The sequence below is a fragment of the Zophobas morio genome, unplaced genomic scaffold (genome assembly GCF_036711695.1).
Source record: "Zophobas morio isolate AGI-343-1 ecotype UQ-CSIRO unplaced genomic scaffold, CSIRO_AGI_Zmor_V1 ptg000023l, whole genome shotgun sequence".
NCBI lineage: Eukaryota > Metazoa > Arthropoda > Insecta > Coleoptera > Tenebrionidae > Zophobas > Zophobas morio.
Window position 1 is genome coordinate 7,113,810 of NW_026972128.1, and position 21,715 is coordinate 7,135,524.

General features: G+C 33.4%; 2 protein-coding genes across 3 annotated transcripts in view; one reads left to right on the plus strand and one right to left on the minus strand.

Moving 5' to 3' along the window:
* LOC135134087 (nephrin-like) overlaps nucleotides 1-21,715 on the plus strand; it is a 494,536-nt gene that overhangs the window by 341,787 nt on the left and 131,034 nt on the right. The window lies entirely within an intron of this gene.
* LOC135134234 (cytochrome P450 4C1-like) lies at nucleotides 4,671-6,698 on the minus strand. Its single transcript, XM_064062863.1, has 9 exons — nucleotides 6,662-6,698; nucleotides 6,397-6,607; nucleotides 6,155-6,346; nucleotides 5,892-6,077; nucleotides 5,780-5,849; nucleotides 5,598-5,724; nucleotides 5,331-5,546; nucleotides 5,116-5,284; nucleotides 4,671-5,064 (listed from the first exon to the last, which is right to left on the minus strand). Exons 2-9 carry the CDS (start codon nucleotides 6,572-6,574, stop codon nucleotides 4,721-4,723), a joined length of 1,482 nt encoding a protein of 493 aa, XP_063918933.1. The 5' UTR covers nucleotides 6,575-6,607; nucleotides 6,662-6,698; the 3' UTR covers nucleotides 4,671-4,720.

Genomic DNA, 21,715 nt, shown 5'->3' on the forward strand with positions numbered 1-21,715 from the left:
CATGTTTTTAATAATTATTTTATTATTGATAAAATCCAAAGTTAGGTATATTTGTACTCCAACAACAAAAAAATATCAGTAATTGATAAGCATAATAAAATATAGTGAAGTATAGTGTGGAAAAAATGTAGATATTCTCAATTTCTCAGTGCACGCTTAATTTCGGCTGTTTCTGTTTATACTTCGAAAGAATTCGACAAATAGCACGTTCAAATTACAAGCAGCAGTGGTGGTTAAAAAAATGAAATTTGATTAGTTTTGTCTCCTTAACGCAGAGGAGAGAACTAATTAATTAATTAACGGCAATCAGTTTTTTTTTTCCAAAAGCACTCATAATTTTAAATTTGGCTAAACTGTAAGATGACGGACAAATTTTGATTAACGATTTACCATACTTCCAATAACCTTGAAATGTTTGCAAGGTTTCATAACATTCAATTTTTGCAATTTCAAAGTTGAGATGTCGTTATAAAATGTAGACTTTTTTGCCAAAAATCTGGGAAAAGGGTAAAAACTTCGAACAAATTCATAAATTCAGGAGTAAAAAAATTAATTAAATAAAATTCGGCCGAATTTTAAGATGATGTCTTTATTTTTTGAGAGATTATAAACGAATAATTTGGACTAACAACAATTTATCATGGTTTCTATAACCTTAAAACGTTTACAAGATTTCAGAGCTTTCGGCTGTGTAATTTCAAAGTTAAATTGTAAAATACAATGTTGAATGTTTTCCCAAAGAACAGGATGTCTAGGGTAAAATTTCAGTACGGATTCATAAACTATATGTGCAGGTGTATTTTGTTTCATTCTATTGTTGATGGGGATGATTACCCAAATTTTGGGTAGCGTTTTACAATCTACATGATATTCCTAGTACAGGTACACAATTTGACCACCATCGGTGCTGTAGTTTATCTGTCTAATAAAAATCTGGACGGACGGCATACAGACAGAGGACACAGAGATATGTACAGAGACACAGACAAACAGGTAGACCGACGAAAACGGAATATCTATTTTTTCGTACTCTGGGGGTCATGAAACGTCGAGAAATCATAAAAGTAGCCAGTCGTCCAATAGACTCGTTTACAATATTTCCTTAGCGTACGTTCAGGAATTAAAAACAACAAAAAGTGATCAAAGTAAACGGCTAAAAGAGCAAGAGTTATTTTAAATTCTTTAAAAAATATATATACCAGAGGTACCAAGATCGTTTTAACTGCCTTCAAAAATTCAACAAAGGAAGTACAAAACTTTTTGAAATTCTTCAAAAAAGATCATGGGGATCCCAAGATTCTTAAATGAAAACAGCAAAAGCCCGAGATTTTTAAAACTCTTGCAGTGCTAAAATATCAAAAGTCCTAAGACTCTTTCGAAAATAAAATTTTCGTGGTCCGAAGACTTTTAAAAACGACATCAGAATCTCAAGATTTTTTTTCAAATTCAACCTCAGGGGTCCCAAAATTCTTTCAAATACTTAAAAAAAGATCATGGAGATACCAAGATTCTTAAAATCAAAATAACAATCCTTTTAAAAACAAAACATTAGAGGCTCCTAACTCTATTTTGCGCTATTTCAAAAATAAAATTTTAGGGGATATTTATTCTTTCAAATTTTTTCAGAAATGAAATACCAAAGGCCTTCAAAGTTCTTTAAATTTCTTTCAAAAACGAAATATCAGGATCTTCCAAGATTTTTTCTAATTCATTCTAAAATAAAAGACCAGGATCTGCGAGACTACTTCAAATTGTTAAAAAAACATAACTACCAACATCGTTAATCTCATTTAAAAATTCAACAAGAGAAGTTCAATTTTTTTTTTTAATTTTTCGAAAAGATCATGGGGACACCAAGATTCTTAAATAAAATAAGATTCAGAACTAAAATATCAGAACTTTAATTAAACGCGACGCACCAAAACGTCAGAAATATTTTCAAATTCTTTGAAACAAAAAAAAAAAGTCGGAGTCCTCGAAGGGTATTTTAATCTCTTTCAAGAATACAGCACCAGGACCTCTAAGATTCGTTCAAATTCTAAAAAAAGATTCTTAAATTGAAAGCGACAGAGGCCCGAAGATTTTTTAATTTCTTTTAAAAATGAAGCTAACTCTGTTTTACTCTATTTCAAAAATAAAACTTTAGGAGTCCCCAAGATTATTTTAAATTCTTAAAACAAAAAAAATGTCGTAGATACCACCTTCCCAAGTAATTTTAACCTCTTTCAAAAATTCTACACCAGAAAACTTCAAAAATCTTTTAAATTCTTGAAAAAAAAATATTCAAACAAAAATATGAAAATAGTAGAGGTCCAAAGATTTTTTAAAACTCTTTCAAAATTAAAATATTAGAAGCCCCTAAGTTTGTTTTAACCTTTAACAACAAAAAGATATAAAAAGTGGAAACAAAGGCTCCAAAACGTCCATAAAAAATGCCACATAAAAGTCAAGGACAATAAAGGGACCCAAAAACGGAAAAAAGCGAAATTTGAAAAGCCACACAAAAAAAAAACAACAAAAACTTACAAAAAAAAAACAGTCAAAAAAGCATGGTAAATGGTCCACAAAAAATGCAACAAAAATGCTCCAAAAATATGAAAAAAAAATGGCAAAAAGCGACAAAAGAGGGAATAATTTCGTTAGCGTTTTACCATTTGCAGTCTACACGATATTCCGAATCCACATATAAAAAAGTAGTCAGTGGTCCAATTTACTAGACAATGTAAGTTTACAGTCAGGAAGGAAAAAAAATGGTCTAGGCTTATTTCAACCGGACTTCCCTCGTCCCTGAAGTACAGTCCAACAAATCCCGCTTTTTTGAAAAATCATAAAATTTGATTTTCGAAATTTTATTGCGATAATCCCTATTTAGTTAAACAAATATAGATAATATCAGTAATATCAGTATAAGAAACTAAATGACAACCTATATATTTTTTAGAGATTCTTGTAGAAGTTGTTTTTTTGAATTCATCACCATTATTCCGCCACTGACCTTGATTCGAACGCATTATGTTACGAAAACACACTCTGTTAACTTGTTTATATCCGGTATGGAATGCACTTCTGTATCCATAATAGAAAACGGATTAATAGTTGCTCCAAAATTATGATGCTTGTTACAAGTGAGTTTTCCCATTTCAAATTGTTACGATCAATAATTTGGCAAGTACACACATATTAATTCCAATTACCATCTCCAAAAAAAGTCAGACATGGAATTATTATTTCTTTAATTGTGTTGGCAAAGTCCGCACTGTACTGTTAGCTTTTGAAGCTATTGAAAATCGTTCAGGAAATTCTTAGAAAGCAAAACTATTTATCTTGAGAAGAAATAAGTGTTTGACTGCTACAAACCAGTATCCACACTTACGTTAGTAGTTAAGCAAAATACGGAACGACATCCCCAGCGAGCTTGAAGCCACACTTATTTTGACTCAAAATTGGATACTTTTCCAATGCTACATCGCTTGATTTCCTCCCAAATTTCAGTTGATTAAAACTATCAATTTATGTAACATTACAATTTTTTAAAACTAACAATGAACAAAGAACCGAGCAAAATACAGTCGAAAAACACTAAAACGCAGTTGTCGTAAACAATAATCTTACCAACTATACCACACTAATAAGGTAGGCGAACTTAAAATTGGGACTATTTTTCAAACGTATTTACTATTCAAACGAAAAACAATTGTGTAACAATAACCTTATAAACTTATTTCTTAATAACTCTCAATGTTCCATTAACAGCCGCTTCATTAATTCTCTTGCGGTTGTTCCACAGCAATCGTTTGATGTATTTTTCGTAAAATTCCTTGATTTTCTTTTTTATTCGCTACTTCAATTTCCTAAATGTCGAAGCTGGCCAGTTTTCTTCATAATATAAGTACTTTATTCTTTAAATGTGACCAAATAATGTTTACTTGAAGATGCTTTGTCGTTTTGGAAAGAAAAATAGGATTCATCATCATAAATGATGTCTTTTTTGCCACTGAGTTTGAAATCACCAGAAAATAAGGCATTTACCCTGGCTCTTTGTCGTTCTGGTCGTTCAGGTGTCGATTTTCATGCATCTATTTTGGTGTAACGGTTAATTCCTTTTTGTTTTAATATTTTCGATATATTCCGATCTGACACATGATATTTTCTTACTAACTTCGATGCAGTCGCCCCATTTTTCTTTGAAAGTTTAACAATCTTCCAAATTTCTTCTTCCGGTAATTTTCTTCTTTGTTTTTCCAGACTCTTCTTTCCTTTCTGTTCCAGCACCTCCATCCATTGTTCCCAAACTCTATAGACAGTGGTTTTCCCAATTACATAATTTTTTAATCTCTTAACCGCCAAATATGGAGTAATCTTTGGCTGCCTGTCATGCACTAAATTTATTAATTTTCTTTTTTCAAGTTCTTTTAGTGGGGCCATTGCTAATATGACAGTTTTGCTTAAAAATAAATTATCGTCATCAAAATCTAAACGTCATATTTAATATAGCACTATGTAAATTGCTTCTTTATACAAAAATTGTGGAAATTAATTATAGTCCCGATTTTAAGTTCGCATACCTTATCCCATACAACCAACAGAGCGTGAGCAAAGTGTGTCCGTGTACAAGTACACAGTTCGCTTTATAAACGATAAGGGTCAATTATGACGTAAAAAAACAACCCTAAACTTCTGCAAATTTATTCTCCAAACGTACATCATCATTCTGAAAACCCTATCTTTTGTGTAATATAACATTCTGTCCCTTCACACATCTAGCAGACACATCAATCTTCATTTCAATTTCAGAAATTTCTCTATAACTCGTCGCAACAACTTTATAATGCCTCAAAATCGTCGCCAAAACGACCTTCATGGACATGTAGCCATACGTAGGACCTAGACACTTTCGAGGACCACCACTAAACGGTATAAAGGAAAAGGGGTGTCTTTTGGCCGTTTCGCCCGGCAAAAATCTGTCAGGGTCAAATTTGAGAGGATTAGGCCAAATTTCGTTGTCTCTATGAATACAAAGAATGGGGATAAAGGCGGAGCTCCCTTTCGGAAAAGTAAAATTTCCTAGATAAAAAACGTAGTTGGTATTGGTGAACATACAACTTTACTACCTACCGACAACAAGATCTTCGGTGAAGTACCTTCCAACTAGTGGCGCGACGGGAAAAATCCTCAAAGTTTCTTTAACCACACGTTCAAGAAGTGAAAGCTGGTGCAGATCTTCTAAAGTGACGTTTCTGTTGCTACCACCAAAAACAAAATCTAGTTCGTCGAATACTTGTTTCTGAAAAATAGTTTTAAATTGTGACTAAATGGTTTCTACAGGCCACCTGGATCTCTTGGTGCATGGCTAACATCATCAGAACGTAACCTAAGGTAAGAGACGTTGCATCGGCACCTGCAATTAGAAATGCTTGAGTTTCTTCAGCTGACATTTCTTCGTTCCATGTTGTTTCCGTATTTTCTAACTTCAACATGTAATTCAACAAATTTGGCTCTTGCTCTAATTTGAGGTACGACTTTTCGCGTCGCTTACTTTCCAGAATCTAAAATTGCTTACTTTGAATTTTATCTTATGGGTACTTCCGCGCATTTACTTTTTTAATTAGACGCTGAACATTATGTAATATAGCGTTTGTTTGTTTTGAGAGAGATGATTTCTTCCACATAAAATCTGGATGAAGAAGAGGATTAAATATACGTAACACACTCAGCTCCCCTAATCTATAACATTGAATTGGTGGATAAAAAACACATACAATTGGCATAAATAAATTACTTAGCCGTCCACAAAATCACATCGGGTCCATTTTTTTTCATAACTTTGAGATCAGTACCCAGGATTGTACCTAAACCAAGCAAATTACCTCAACTTATGATTTGTTACTTACCACAAAGAACATCCGTCATGCATTGTGCAAAAATTGGAAACATATCAACAAAACCTGCATCAAGTGTGCCTTCAAGTTTTTCCACCAAGACGTTTGAGTAATTTGCGAAAATGTCAACATATGAATTCAAAATTTCCTGATTTAGAGTCCCTCCTAATAATTTTCGATGAATTTTCCACTCAGTCGCTGTTGAGAAATAACATGTACATCAAAACTGAATACAACATATAATATATAACAATAAAAATGAATTTTTCACAAACCTGGTAAAGTAAGAAGTCCTTTTCCAAAAACCGGGTCCACAAATTTCATGGTTGAAAATTTTTCCGAACAGTTATTTAGAATTGCTTTCACATGATCAAGTTTCATGACAACGAAATATAAATCGGAAGACATCCAGAGTTTATAAAAAAGTCCATATTTACGTTTCAAACGTGTAAAACTTTCCAAAATATCTGAAAGGATTGATAAACTGAGAACATTTTAATTAAAGGTAGGTACTTACTTTGAGTGTGTCCAAAAAATACATAAGCACTTCCAATTAGAGGAAAAGGTATAGGTCCATTTACTTTAAATGCGCTGTAATAAAGATGTCGTCTCCTCCACGTTCTTATTAAAACAAAAAAGAAGCACAGAAAACAAGCAAGCCCAGTATAAGTATTTGGAAAATAATCAGTTCCCATCCTGTTCTTCACTGGTAAAATATTTCGATTTGCCTGAATTTAAACGCGTGCATTTAATTTAGCTATTTGTGGAATGCTTTTACGTACTTAGTAGAAATTCTGTTATATTGCACAAACAATTTTACTTTATTATATTTACAAATAAATCTCCACAGACATTTAAAAAACACATAAACTGTCTTGACAAGGCTGGTAGTAAATTTGCCTTTTCTTCTACGGGTTATAATAAGTACATAAGTACTCGAACGTGGAAACAACAAATCACCGTATTATATACAGGGTGACTCCGAAATATATGCAATAATTTTAACCACGGCATCCCCCACCCTAGGAGTGTCTAAATAGAAAAAACAAATTAAAAATCGAATGTCCTGTGAAACTCCAACTTTTTCTTTCTGTCCTATCACGGCCACGATCGTGACTTTGAGGTTGAAGGTACCATGTTCTCGGAGATGCTGTATCACTGATGCAAATATTCGCGCACACCAATTACCATATCGACACATTCTACATTGGAAAACTGCACCATACACCGATTTCACCGACTGCTCGATGTTTTCACGTTGCGATTAAAAAAGTGCCTGATAAAGTCACTTTTTTGGTTCTTAATCCGAGTCGCTCTGCCCCATTCATTGTAGTACTTATGTAGGTCACGAAACATTACCAGCGACGCGTATAAAAATTTACATTTAATTCGAAATAATTTTTTCTAGACACTGCTACCACTTAGGACCGTGAATTTTACGCAGTGATCTAATCATATTGTGAGCTATTCCCCTTTTTTTTGCATGTGTTTCGCAATCACCTTGTATATTATGTAAAAAAGATATTTGCAATGTAAAAGATTTACTGCCGTCATGGTAAACTACAACTTTTTCATTATTTTAATTATATTTGTTCCCTTGGCCGATATTCGTCGTGTTGGTTGATAAACGTAAACAACACGATTATATGTATAATTTCGTACTTTACGAAATAATTTTAACCAGCGATAGCCTGAATACAAATTGATCACTAAATTTTAAAAATTTATTTTTACTGTCATTGAAAGAATTCGTTTTTTCTGAATGAAAATTATACAGAGAGGTGCAATTAATAATATTAACAATGAAAGGATATATAAATAAATTTCAACCAAACTACGGGGTCTGTTGATGCAGAAATTGAGTGTTCAGTGTATATCTAACTGTATGTTTAACGAGACGAGGTTCTCAACGTTGCCACACTTACCTCAATAATAAAGTTGGAAATGAAATCACAAACCGGTAAGTCGATACAAAAAAATGTCTTTATTTGCAACACTATGTGTCAAATCACTTTCGAAATAACTTGCTCGGAATTATAAATTAACTATTTGTAGATAGTTGTGTCTTTTTTCCCATAAATGTTTATTGTTGTTTGTGTAGTTCAAAAGATTTTTTATTCATAATAGGCTCAAGTAATCTTCTTTGAATACTTAGTGCACAATAACACTGTAATGTTTATTACTCCACAAACCGTGGAAAAAAACACAAAAATATTGTTGCAACGCGTTTCGGCACTATGTACATCAAATTAAACTAACATAGGAATTCCAACTAAGTACACTGATTTTTAACCTATTTAATCTAATTAATGACTCTACAAAACATTCCATTCAAGACGCCAGTGAACAACTCATCAAAAATTTGTAACAGAAAAACTTTTATGTTAAAGCCGACAAGGTTAATAAAGTAATAAAATATGAGATAAAGAGAATTATTTCGAAAGGGTCAATTTACCTATCGCTAATGGTCATTGTCAGTCAGTTGTTAAGATGGTCAGAGAAGTAAATAGTATGTTCAAAATAGTGACAACCTATTCTTGTAGTTAGTTTCCGGAATTCATTTACAAGATTTCAAAATTGATGGTTAACAAACGAATTTAATACCTTACCAGCCAAACAGCCAAGTTTTGCTACTAAAAATTCCCTGGATTTCATTATTCATATAAAAAAAAAGAAATTGCTACCCAAAAATAAAATAATATAATGAACTAACCAAAATTTTTTAATTTAACGGGCAATTTTTTCTAATTTAGAAGTATAGTCAGAAGTAATGCTTTCGGAACAGGACTATTATCCATTTCAGATCGCTACAAATAACTAAATCTAATCACTTTATTTTTTGAGCTATATAATTATGGGTATCATTTTTCCAATTTAAAATCGGCTTAGAAGGTCAAACCGAAAAATTAATTCTCCATTAAATGTCAGTAATGTCAGTCTAAATATATTAATCTAAGTCGTCTACAAACTCAAATTCTGAGTCATCCGAACTCCCATTAACTTCTCCGAGTCCTCGTCATAGTGCAAAAATTTTTTCTCCAAATGCTTCAAGTGGACGGTAGTAAGGCTTTCAGCCATAAATTGCTAACTATCTTGCCATGCTACGTACTTATTTAAAGTTTTTACACTGCACCCATGTAAGATTGTACTGGGCATGGTAAGGTGGAAAGCGAATCGGTCATATCCCTTAAACCCTAAATAATGTGATAAATATTTTTGCCATTTTAAAAATTTCGCGGCACCTCTTAAAAGACCACCAATCTTTAAGTTTTAATGATTCCAAGAACGCATCTGAATGACAAAAAAATTACTGTTAGTCATTTCTAGCGATCTGAAATGGATAACACACGTATCAGTTGATAAATCAATTACTACTCGAATATAAATAATACCTTACATACAATATACTGATACGCTATTCAACTAAACAAAGTAATGAAACGAAAATCATATCAAATCAGCAAGCCACATTTATATCTTTCCAACCGTAACTTGCCTGAGAGCTAGATTACCTACCCACAATTTTCTCGACTATTGATTTTAAAATTCCAACGACAAAACATAAACTTTTATAACCTAAAATCCATGTGGTTTTCGCAAAACCGAACAGCATGGATATATTGATTCCGGAAGTACATAAATCGCAAACTTATCCATAAATAAAGCACCCACAAAAGTCAAACACTTTTATTTGAATGTAAACGATACAAAAGCTGAAAGTTTGGTGACCTCTTTAGTGTCGTAGTTGCTACGACCAATCGCATTTGCAATTAAGGAGCTACCGCCAAGCTTCTACAATTAATGGTAAGAAAGCGGAAACCGATTAGAAGATTTTTTTTATTTGAGTTCTCAATAGCAATCCAGGACATTAGTTCATTTTTCGAAAAATATTTTTAGAAAATTATTACACTTTGAATCGCCGGAAAGTAACACATTTTTTTTCGATATTTAATAAAGGAAAATATGAAAACAACCACACGGTGTTCTTTATTTTCGAGTTTTTGCCGCCTTTTTCGAACTTGAGTTTTGGTAAAGAATCAAATAACTTTGTTAAATGTCTCTGAATCAGATCAGGTTGATTTGCATTAGACTGAATGTCTAGCAAATCTGCGGAAGACACAAAATAGAATCGTGGGAATGCCAACCTCTTCGTATCCAACTATAATCGTTCAATGCTTTTTCGCACAAAATCAACTGTGACAAAATCCCGTCAAGTTTATCATAAAGCCTTGGTTTGTTCGTGGCTCGTATCACGTTCAAGTCTTTCAACATTTCATTCAGAACTTCTCTAAAATCCCTATCAATTTTTTCGAATCGCTTCGAATCTTCAGGTAGCTGACTTCTTATATCTTCAGACCCTATAAAAATGCTCTCCAAGTAACACCATTTATGTTGCACTTCAAAAAAAACTTGGATGACTTGATCGGCGTTCGACAGTTTTTTCTGCCAGTCGGAAACTTCGTCCAAGAAAAAGTCGATGAACTTAGACGTCATCATATTTTGGAGCGCCACTTGATTTTCTTCCAACGTTTCTATTAATTCTTCGGATGTCACTAAAAGTTTCAAGTTAGTCCGCTCATGAACCTCCGTAGCGAAGGACATGTTAACCCATGTTGCGTTTAATTCTTTGAGAATTTTTTCCATCGCCATTTCTTTCACGGATTTATCAACGATGTTCTTGACTTCGTCCTCGTATTCATGCAAATTCAAAGCAAGTAACTCACTGAGAGTTGTGGAATCGTCCATGACAAAGCGGACCTAGGAATAAGATGTGTAAGGGCATTATGGAAACACGGTAATTATGAAAAATTTATTAAAAATAGGGTATGAAAGAGTCTTGTGTTCCAGTGTTTGTACTCACTGTGTCATGTGGTGGCAGTCTTTCTTCAGCCTTAAGCAAGCAGTATAAGAGGGCAAACGAGTTGAATGTAACTTGTAACTAAAGTATCAATAAAAATTACCTTTGTTGCCTGCATAAGTTGTTTCCAGTGTCGTTCTCTAATCGCTGGATTTTGTAATTCCGTTACTGCTCTCAAAGAAGTCATCATGTTTTTAATTGCTGCTTCTAGCTGAACGTAAACATCCCAAACCTTCAATTCTTTGTCCATTTGGCGAACTTCCTTGGCGAATTTCTTGTATTCCATTTCCATAGCCTCAACGTCGATTTTCTTCCAAGGTGTCTTCTTCCACTCGTCGATACACGATCTAAATATAAAAACATAATCCCACTGTTGTTTAATTTGCCTGATTTCCTTCCGTGCAGAATTCATAGGTTTGAATTCAGGCAGAGTCAGTTCAAACAAATTAACTTGTTCTTGTAACTTCACCATCTCAGCTTCTAATTCCACGAGTTCACCGTTTGTTTTGTCTAACAATTTATAGACATTTTTGCAGTTCCAGTTGAAAAATGGAAGCTTTTTAAACATTTCTCTATACATAGCTTGTCGTATTTCAAACAGGCTAATACGTCTTTTGATCGCGTTGACTTGAAGAGCCTGAAGTGGAACAACATTTTGTTTCCTTGTCGCGGCAACCTTTTTGCACTGCTACCATCTGTCTGGGATCTCCTGAAGTTGAACATGTATCTCTTCAGGAAATTCCATTCCGTATTCAAAAAGTAAATCCATGATTTCTTTCAGCGGTTCGAACATGTTATCAGTCTCTAGCTGTCTTTCCTTGACTTTAAATAGATAACCCATGACTTTTATTAAACTGTGGTAGTAATCTTCCGTGAGTTCTACTTGCATGGCTTGAATGGCTTCAACGATAAAACTATCCAGTTCGTTTAGACTATTAATAACACGATCGTAAAGATGTTGTTTAAACAAGTTACCCCATTTACAAATGGTATTCAGAATAGCCTGCTTCAAAGGTCTAACATTAACTCTCATCCAGTCACCATCTAATATGTGATCATCAGCCATTTCCTCTATTTTTTTATGCGGTCATCGTATTGGTCAATTTGTTCCTTAAACTGAGGAACAGTGGGAGGTGTTTCTTTAAGTTCCGCAATTCTTTTGAGTTCTTCTTGACTCAAAAGTCCGCCGAACATTAAGAATTGTCGAAGATATTCTTGTCTATCGTCAGTCCAGAAATGTACGTATTCGTCAAACTCCTTAATATATTCGTATGCATCTTCCCTCATAAGCATAACCCTGCTTAAAATCTCTTCAGTTATTTTAGCTAAAGTAGGATCAGATTTAACGTCTTTAAAGTAATCAGGCCCCTCTCTCTCTGGATCAATTCGCTTCATAACTTCTCCCATTTTGAAGATATCCTCAATTAAGGCTGTCATATCTTCAACAAAATTGTCCTCGTCTGTTAAGTCGATAGAGGGTACAAAATTGATCATCGGGTCGTGAAGCTTTAAAGATAACTCAAACAAAGGCAGAACTGGTACTACGTCACCGCTTTCATTCATAATGTAAATTAAACTATTGTAAACCGCTTTGATCAACTTAGATTTAACAAGTTCGTCAATATATTCCAAATATTTTCTCTAGTTTGCTTGGCGTTCGCTTTCAGTAGTATCAACTACCACTTCTTCTGGCGGTGGCGCTTCTTCTTCAAACTGGCTTCTTCTTCTTCTTTCCTATCTTGCCCTTCTTGTCCTTTTCTTTTTTCTCCGGCTCTTTCTCTTTCTTTGGTTTTTCTTTCTTGTCTGCTTTCTGCTTTTTCTCGTCACCTTCTTTTTTCCCTTTATTGCCTTTCCGTGGAGTTGGGGTCTCAACATTAGGCGACTCTTCTTCCGGAGAGCTTTCTTCAGGAGGAAGATCTTCCACAACTTCAGGAATGTCGAAGAATAGTCGATAATTCTCCGCCAACATTCTTTTAGCTTCCTCGTATGTAGTCTCAATTTGATTATATCGCTTGGTAGAACGTTCGTGTCGATCTTCTAAATATAGCAAATTTTTTTTCTTGCCCTCTCTTCTTTCGAACAGAGGGAAATTGACCCATGCATCCAATTCAGTATTAATTTGGGTCAGATTCTTCTGACATTGATTAATTCTGTCGTAAAGATATTTCACTTTATCATATATCGCTATTAAAGTCTCATTCTCATGCGTACTCCAAGTTATAACAGATATGACTGATTCTAACATTTCATCAACTTTTTTCATTTCCGCCGCAATTAAATTATATTCCACTGGCAGTGTACTTATTTTCAGATGGTTATACCATTCCACAACTCTGTTAAACTTCTGTTGGCAGTCGAAGAACAGTTCTACTTTTTCATACAACTCAACGGCCTCATAAGGAATTTCCAGAAGCTCCAAAAATTTCATATATCTGACTTCTCGCAGAGCAGCGACTAACTGATCATCAAAATTCAGAAATATTAAATCGTTCGGTTTCCGTATTAACTCGAATTTTGCTATAACTACTAGCCTCAATCTCTGCTGGAATTGATTTACACCATTTATTAAATGTTTGCTGCCTATCAGTTTCCGGAATTCTTAACATACGGTCGTATTTATCAAAGACGTGAAGAGCCTCTTCTTCTTTAATAATATCGTCTTCAAGTAATTTCAGATCTTCCCCAGGCTTTTCAATTCTTTATCTCAGCTTGAAAAGCCACTGGGGGAAAGTTCTTATCAATAGACACTCCATTCTTTTTTCCTTCGTCGTAGATCACTTTAACCGTATCAAGTTCTTCGTTGAAAATATCAATAATCCTTTGATACTTTGGTGTTTTTTCATTCCTGATGACAGGCCGTTCAAGCAAATTTCCAATGACTGCAAGGAATTTGAAAATGCTTTCAAGATTGTAACAATCGTCAAACGCTTGAGAAAATATCGCAGCTAATCTTTTATCATAATCAGCACATCTGGCAAAAAATCGTCATTGTCCTTAAGGATACTGTTGTCAGCAATATCACAAGGATCGTACTGAATATTATTAAAAACGTTGTAAACGCTACCAAATTCGTCAAAAATTTGTTTACCCTTTTGAGACAACAATCGTCCTTCGATCCCACCAAATTCAACCTTTTCTAATTTACTAAATCCTAAATTAGTTGCGAGAATCCCTTTTATCAATTTTAAGCGATTGACAAAGTCGATAAGTCTCTGAAAAACAGTTCAGTTGATAAAGATACTCTTGTACGTATTTGTGAAACTCCTTAATATATTCCAGTGCATCTTTCTTCATAAGCATAACCCTACTTAAAATCTTTTCAGTCATTTTAGCTAGAATAGGAACGGATTTATCGTCTTTAAAGTAATCAGATTCCTCTCTTTCTCTGAATTAATTCGGTTCATAACTTCTCCTATTTTGAAGATATCCTCTGTTAAGGCTGTCATATCTCCAACAAAATTCCCCTCGTCTGTAAATGTAAATTAAACAATTGTAAACCGCTTTGATCGACTTAGGTTTAACAAGTTCATCAATATATATATTCCAAATATTTTCTCCACTTTGCTTGGCGATCGCTTTCAGTAGTATCTGGAATCTTCTGTCGGTGGCGCTTCTTTTTTCATTTCTTTCTCGTCTTCTTCCTCTTCTTTTTTCCCTTTTTTACCTTTCTGTGGAGCTGGGGTTAGAAAACAAAAAACCCACTTAGATAAATAAAATAATCTAGTCTCGTTCTGAAAGTTATTAAAACGGCAAAAAAATGATCACCAAATGACAAATACTGATTACACCGCCGGGAGCTTCGCTCGTTTCAGTTAGCTCTCGCTTTTATTTTTGTCAATAAATAATAAGTTCCAACGTTTTAATGTTATATTTAAGAGAGTTATTTAGTAGATTGTCTGGCTAGGTATTTGTATGATTAATATATAACACCCCACAGCGCACATAACGCATAGGGATTTAGTATTTAGTTGCCCGAAAGTCCTGAAACAAATTGAAAAGGAATCAGACCCAATGAAACTTGGACAACTTTAATACTCGGATCTGGGTTGTTCGTAATACAGGTGTTCGCACTAATTTATCGGGGTAGTTTGGTTTACAAACAGGAAAATAGGGTCGCGGAAATAAATAATGTATTGTTTTACCCTGATGAAAAGTGGGATATTCAATGGAGCAGGAAATGGCAAAAGACAAAACGTAAATCAGACCCGTTCCCGCCGACTACCCTGTCAATTTCCGCTGGCTTTAAAAATCAATTTATCTAATTAATTTGATGTTAAGCAAGTACACCTGTACACTGGAACGGGGGTGAATGATGTTATTATAAAATGAGATCGAAACCAACTCCATGAAGTTTTCGAGCTGATGGCAGAACCAATTACGCGATATCAATACAGCTGCAGAGTCGAAACATACAAAGTTTTTTAAAGTTTGTGATTGGCAATTTGGAGTTCGGCAACGATGATTACCGACCCCACCCCAATTTCGTATTTATTATTTCGATTTAGACCGGTGCGCGGATATATCTGGGCTATATTGCCAATAATTTTATTTCTATTCCAGATTTGTTGTACAGTTACAATGACAGAAACGGCCAATTTTATTAACAAATAGCCACATTAAAGTCCAAACTTGGTTCAAAATCGAATCAGCGCTGTATTTGTAATCCGCTTGGTCAAATAGTAATGCAAACTCTCACCTTAATCATATCAGTATTGAACACCGATCGAGTACACTAAACACATACAACAACAAAAAATATATTAACAAACTATGAAACCAACTTGAAATTTTGAAAATTCAGTTCGATGTTTGCAACGAACTGGCATAATGTTGCATGCAAATAGCGTGCTTATGAGGTTGTTGCGCTTTCGATTCAACGTAAATCGGTCAGCGGACTTGGTTCAAAATTGAATCAGCGCCATATTTGTAATGCGGTCTATCGAATAATAATGTGAAAGCTCTCACCTTAATCATATCACTAATGAACGTTGAGGCGCACAAATCTCATTAGATGTGTCCTGTTGAAGTTTGGACCTGACGAGAACGGATGTGCAATTATGGCTCAATCACTTCCATGTGGCATCCTGATGTTTGTATGTTTGGATCTGGATATATCCCGGAGGACGGTTGTGATTGAGACTTTTCATTAAGTCGAACAGACGAGACGTAACGTGCGGGATTTTGATTTATCTCCGAATTTGTCACATTTCTCCTTCGTCTTCGGATGAAATCGATTACTTTTTATTTCCTTTTCTTACAGCTTCTAAACAATAAATATTACAGTGACATGTAACAAAATTTTATGCAACGGTAAAACTTCTGTTGAAATGGTGAACCCATAGATCAATAAGTAATAGGAAGCTGCATTTTATTGCGGCACGACGACTGCATTTATCATGACCTGTTTATACCAAAATATGAGGAGTAAGCAAAATTTTCTTCAAGTAGGTATTTCGACTTTTCATATTTTATTTCATTATTTATTAGCGTCTTCGGACTACATCTAGTTTTTGCAGTTACGTTTTATTACAAATTATTGTGAATTTCCTGGCAAATGTGTATAATTATCTTAAGTATATAATTAAGAGTCTTATTTACTTGAGCATATTAACTGATTGTTACCTTGATATCAGCAATAACAAATAAGTTTACTATGTTACGCAAAAGCAAAATGTCGTGTCAATTTTGTTATTAAATTAACCTGGTACCTATTTGGAAGTTAACCTGCTGTAACATGTGTATACATTATCACAATTATTGTGACCCAGATTTTAATAAATAACAGCGCTTCGATTCTTTACAGCTTAATTTTCATTAAATCTTCATCTCGTCTAGCGAATTTTGTTTCGAAAACAAAAAATAATTTACTAGGTCAATACAAGACACCAAAACTTTTAAAGAATCGGTTCGTAGAAAAGAGAGGGTCAAAACAAATGTCCAAAAAGCATCTTAAACTAAACTCTACCCGATAAGCCGGAAATCGTTAATAAAACTTTTAAAATGTGTTAATTACGTTTTTTACAATTGTAATCCAGGATTTGCGTAATTGAATTTGTTTACAAACGCAAACAGTGGATTTAATAAGGAGAAAGGGGTGCATGAAATTATTGACCATCGGAAATTACGGCCGCCAGTTTTATGTATTTCTTTAATGCGTTTAAGTCTTATCGAAAAATCGACCTCGTGCCGTTTAATACCGTAATAATGTAGAACTTTATATTAGCCGAACATTACAAACAAATACATGCACGTGGATAATTATAAAGAGTATTTACAACATTGATAAATTAACACATAAATGTGAATGTGTTAATGCGACTTCTGATTAAACTAATAAATTTTAATTGGGAATTATTTTTCGGCTGATCTGCAAGTTGAACACTAAGCTACTGAGGGCATATTGGAAATTTCTGTGGATTAAAGGTGCAGATACTATCTTCGGAGCAATCTTGTTACTGGAAGAGATTTCAACAAATCGCAGCTTTCGCCACTTCTTTTATTAAACACGTTCAAGACTTTAAAGTGACAATTTTCCACAGAAGTAGGTTACCGAGTCTTACATTTCTTATCTACTATTTAAATATTGACGCAAGAGTCAAGGTCTCCTGTTAAGGACGTGACGCAGGCTTGACCAAAAGCACAAAAACTAATAGAAAAATATTTTTCTTGGGAAAAACTGAACCGCACAATTTTTATTTCTACCTCTTGTGAATTAGTTTTAGATTATCATATTATGAACAATGTTTTCCCTGCACAGTTGTCACAAGTGTCTTAAATGATCTGAAAGAGCGAAAACGGAAACTTGTTTTCTGAACTAACACATTTCCAGCTCATTTGCAAAGTACTGAACTTTAACCTTAAAATAAAATGAACTACAAGTAAATTAAGTTAAATTAAATTAATAGGATAATTTTCATTGCTAGTAAATTATTTGTAAACATTCTGTGGCATTGTGTTAATAAAACTATCCGTTCATCCCATCTGTAATTGTAATTCTAACCTTTGATGTTGCCAACTGTACCAAAAAATATCATTACTGTGATAAAGGTGGTGGTGGTCCTTGGTCGTTCTAGATTTAATCAATACAATTCCTTCTTTGATAAATTTTTTTGAGTCACCCAGTATAAATAGTTCCAAAAAACAATGAGTGCATTGACTAACCACAAGTGCAGTCATATATTTTGCATATTTCGGAAAAGATTTACTCCTCAAAATTTTGAAATGACGTTATCAATTTTTTGGGAGGAGATAATATAATAATGAATAAATTTTGATTAACGATTTATCATGATTACGATAACCTTAAAACGTCTGTAAGATTTCAAAGCATCCGGTTTTGCATTTTCAAAGTTAAATTGCAAAATGTTATACAATTTTGATTTTTTTTTTCCAAAAATCTGGTGCAAAGTCGGAACGATTCGTACATCACAAATGCAGGTACATCTTATTCTATAAAATTAAAAACAAATTTACTATTGTAAATTTTGGAGATAACGTCATCACATTTAATCATCTATATCATAGTCCTTTGACAACAATCGGACCGGTAGTTTCGGGGATTATCTGTCTAATAAAAATCGACACAGACAGACAGACTCTTTAGCTTACGCTAAGGAAGTGAAAAAAAAAGTTAGAAAGACAACAAATCCGAAAGAGAAATAATAAGGGAAGAATAGTCAAAATTAAATACGAAAAAATTGTGACAGATGGAAAGTGATGGAAATGGGAAAAAAGAGAAAAGGGACAAAAATAGACGAAAAGAAAACGACAAAAACTCAAAAGGACTAGAAGTAATAATAAGGCAAATAGAAATAGGACAAACTAGACGAAGAAAGAAAGGAGGGAAGGAAGAAGATGAGTAAAACACGAAGCAAGAAAAAGAATAGTAACTTAATACAAATGCGAAGGGAAAAAAATGGAAATACACTAAACATAAGAACTTGGTATAAAGTATAAAAGGGAAAAAGAGGAGTAGGTAGAGGAAATTATAAAACATAAAGAGGAGATACTAGTATTTATGGAAACAACAAAGAAAGGAAGTGGCCAGAACACATAAGGGATACTGGCTATTTGTGTTAGGGATAGATCAACAAGATACATAAAAAGAATAATAACGATAACAAGGACATAATTAAAGAAAGCTAGATAAATGATATTAAAGATAGAAATGAAAATGTATGATAACAGATAATAGCGTATGGAGAAAACGAACATGCAACAAAAGAAACTAAAAATTAGTTCTATGGCCCACTACTAAAAGCAATAGAGGGAAAATAAAATGTTTAGGAAAAGAAAGAAAAGAAACGAAGAACAACAACGAAAAAAGAATAATATAAACTTGGAATAGAAGAAAAATGAAACGAGTTCAAAAATGGCTTGCTTTAAAACTTCTCCGAGATTTCAAAGCATTCGGTTTTGCAGATTCAAAATTAAATAGCAAAATATTATTTTATAACTTTGATTTTTTTTTACAAAAATCTGGATGCTTCGACTAAAATTTCAACACGGCGCCACAAACCACATGTGGAGGACTATGTTATTTCATACAATTTAAAACCCATTTACTATGTGCAATTTTGAAGTGACGTCATCACATATTGGAGGGGATGATTATACAAATGTTGATTAGCGTGTTTACCATCTACAATATATTCCTAATATAAATACAAAATTTGACAGCAATCAGCTCAGTACTTTCGGAGATTATATATCTAATAAAAATTCGGACAGACGTACAAACAGACAGACCCACAGACGGACAGACGGAAACGGGAGACCTATTTTTTCGTACTCTAAGGTTATTGAAAGGTCGAGAAAACGTAAAAGTAGAGAGTCGCCCAATCGACTCGACTAAAAATTATCACAGATGGAAAAGATTGGAAATGGGAAAAAAACAAAGGGACTCAAAAAATTAAGAAGTAATAATAAGCCAGGTAGAAAGAGAACAAGTTAGCCGAAGGAAGGAAGGAAGGAAGGAAAAAAGGAAATGAATAAAACACGAAACGAATCGTAATGTAATACAAATGTGAAGGGTGATAAATCAGAATACAGAAAATATAAGAAATTGGAATGTACAAAGTACAAAAAGGAAAGAACAGGAACTAGTAAAGAAAATGATAAACCATAAAGAGGAGATACTAGGCTTTAAGGAAAGAAAAAACGAAGGAAGAACTATGGCCAGAACACATGCATAAAGGATACTGGTTATTCTGGTCAGGAGTGAATTAACAAGATACAGAGGAAGAACTGGTAAGATTAAGAATAACACCAAAAAAGATAAGAAAAAGACATAATTAAAAAGACTAGATAAATAAAAAAATATCAAAAATCAAGATGAAAATGATAGCTAATAGACGATAATAGCTGCAAAAAAACAATAGATGGGGGAAAGGAAAATATGATAATAATGGGAGGCTGAAATTGGAAATTTTAGAAAAAGAAGGAGAAGAAACTAAGAACAACAACGGAAAAAGAATGATAGAAATTTGTATGGAAAATGATTTAGTAATAATCAACATTCAGACGCAAAAACATACATATACGAGAGAAGTAACTAGTAAAAATGAAAAATCAACAACAGATTATTTTCTAAAGACAAGACAGTGGAACGTGGTAAAAGAAGGTGAAATAGGAAGTGACTACTGTCTGATTAAAATAGACATGACGACGATGAAGAAAGGTAAAACATAAAAAAGAGGGCATCGAATGAGCACTCGAAAAACTTGGAATAAAATAAAAATGAAATGAGCTGAGGAACTACAAAAATAAAAAACAAAAGATAAAAAGAACACAATGATAAACCAAAGGTTAGAGTATGAGCCATACAAAAAAAAAAGACAATAAAAAACCAAACAAGAGTCATGGATAAGATTCAGAGAGAAAATGGATCAAAACTACAAAGGAAACCAAAATTATTTTTCGGAAACCGAAGCCGCTAAAACCAAAGAAGAAAAGACTAACAAAAGATTTGGATGAAAACATAATTACAGATGGAGAGACAATGAAAAGATAGATGGGAACAACATTTCCAAGAATTGACGGTGGATGATCAAGATGAAGAGGAAGAACATGTGGAGCAAAATGAATCACAGAAAATAGAAACAATACAACAAGAAGAATTAGGAGGGAGATAAAATATATGGAAGAAAAAGGAAGAGAACGATTAAACAAGTTAATGAGTGAGAGAATACAGGAAATGATGAAATCAAAAGTGCTTGTGGAAAAACCCTAGTAAGAATAATGAAAAGAAGAATAAGATAAATGATTGAAATCAATATAAAATATGCTCTGTGTGAATTCACAAGGGAACAAAGAGCACACCCAACATTTGAGATCAGCAAAAAATTTACAAGAAGGAAGAGATACTTGTTTATTTTATAGAGTTGGAAAAAACATTTGTTCGTATACGAAGAGGAAGGCATATGAAAAACAGTAAAAAAACAAATATGTAAAGGAACAATAAAAATTATAAAATAAATGTACACAGAGAACACAAACATAGTCTGAATCAACAACGAAGAATCAAATTTTATAATTTAGGAAACTAAACAAGTGTATTTGTTTGATTGTATATATTTTAAGGGCAAGGAAAATTCTGTCTAAATAACTTTACACGATTTTTTTATTATACCCAGTGTTTAAAATTAGGGATTTTTTTATATTTCAAAAACTACTAGCTTTTAAACTGAATGTTTACTACGACACAGAAATCTTTTATCTTGTATGAGACAATGAAGCAACCCCATTACAAAATGATTTAAGTATTAATAAAGATATAGAACCTTCGCCATTACGTTGTAATAGGAAAACAAAGAAAACAGCATTGATTACGTTGCATACAAAGTGATGTATTATAAGTGAGATCAAAATACATAAATGAAAAATAAACAATACTTCAATTTCAGGAAGAGCAAGCTTTTAAAAGCTTTCCCCGAGTACAAGGCGTGCAAACTCGTGTACTTTATCTCCAGTTATTGCT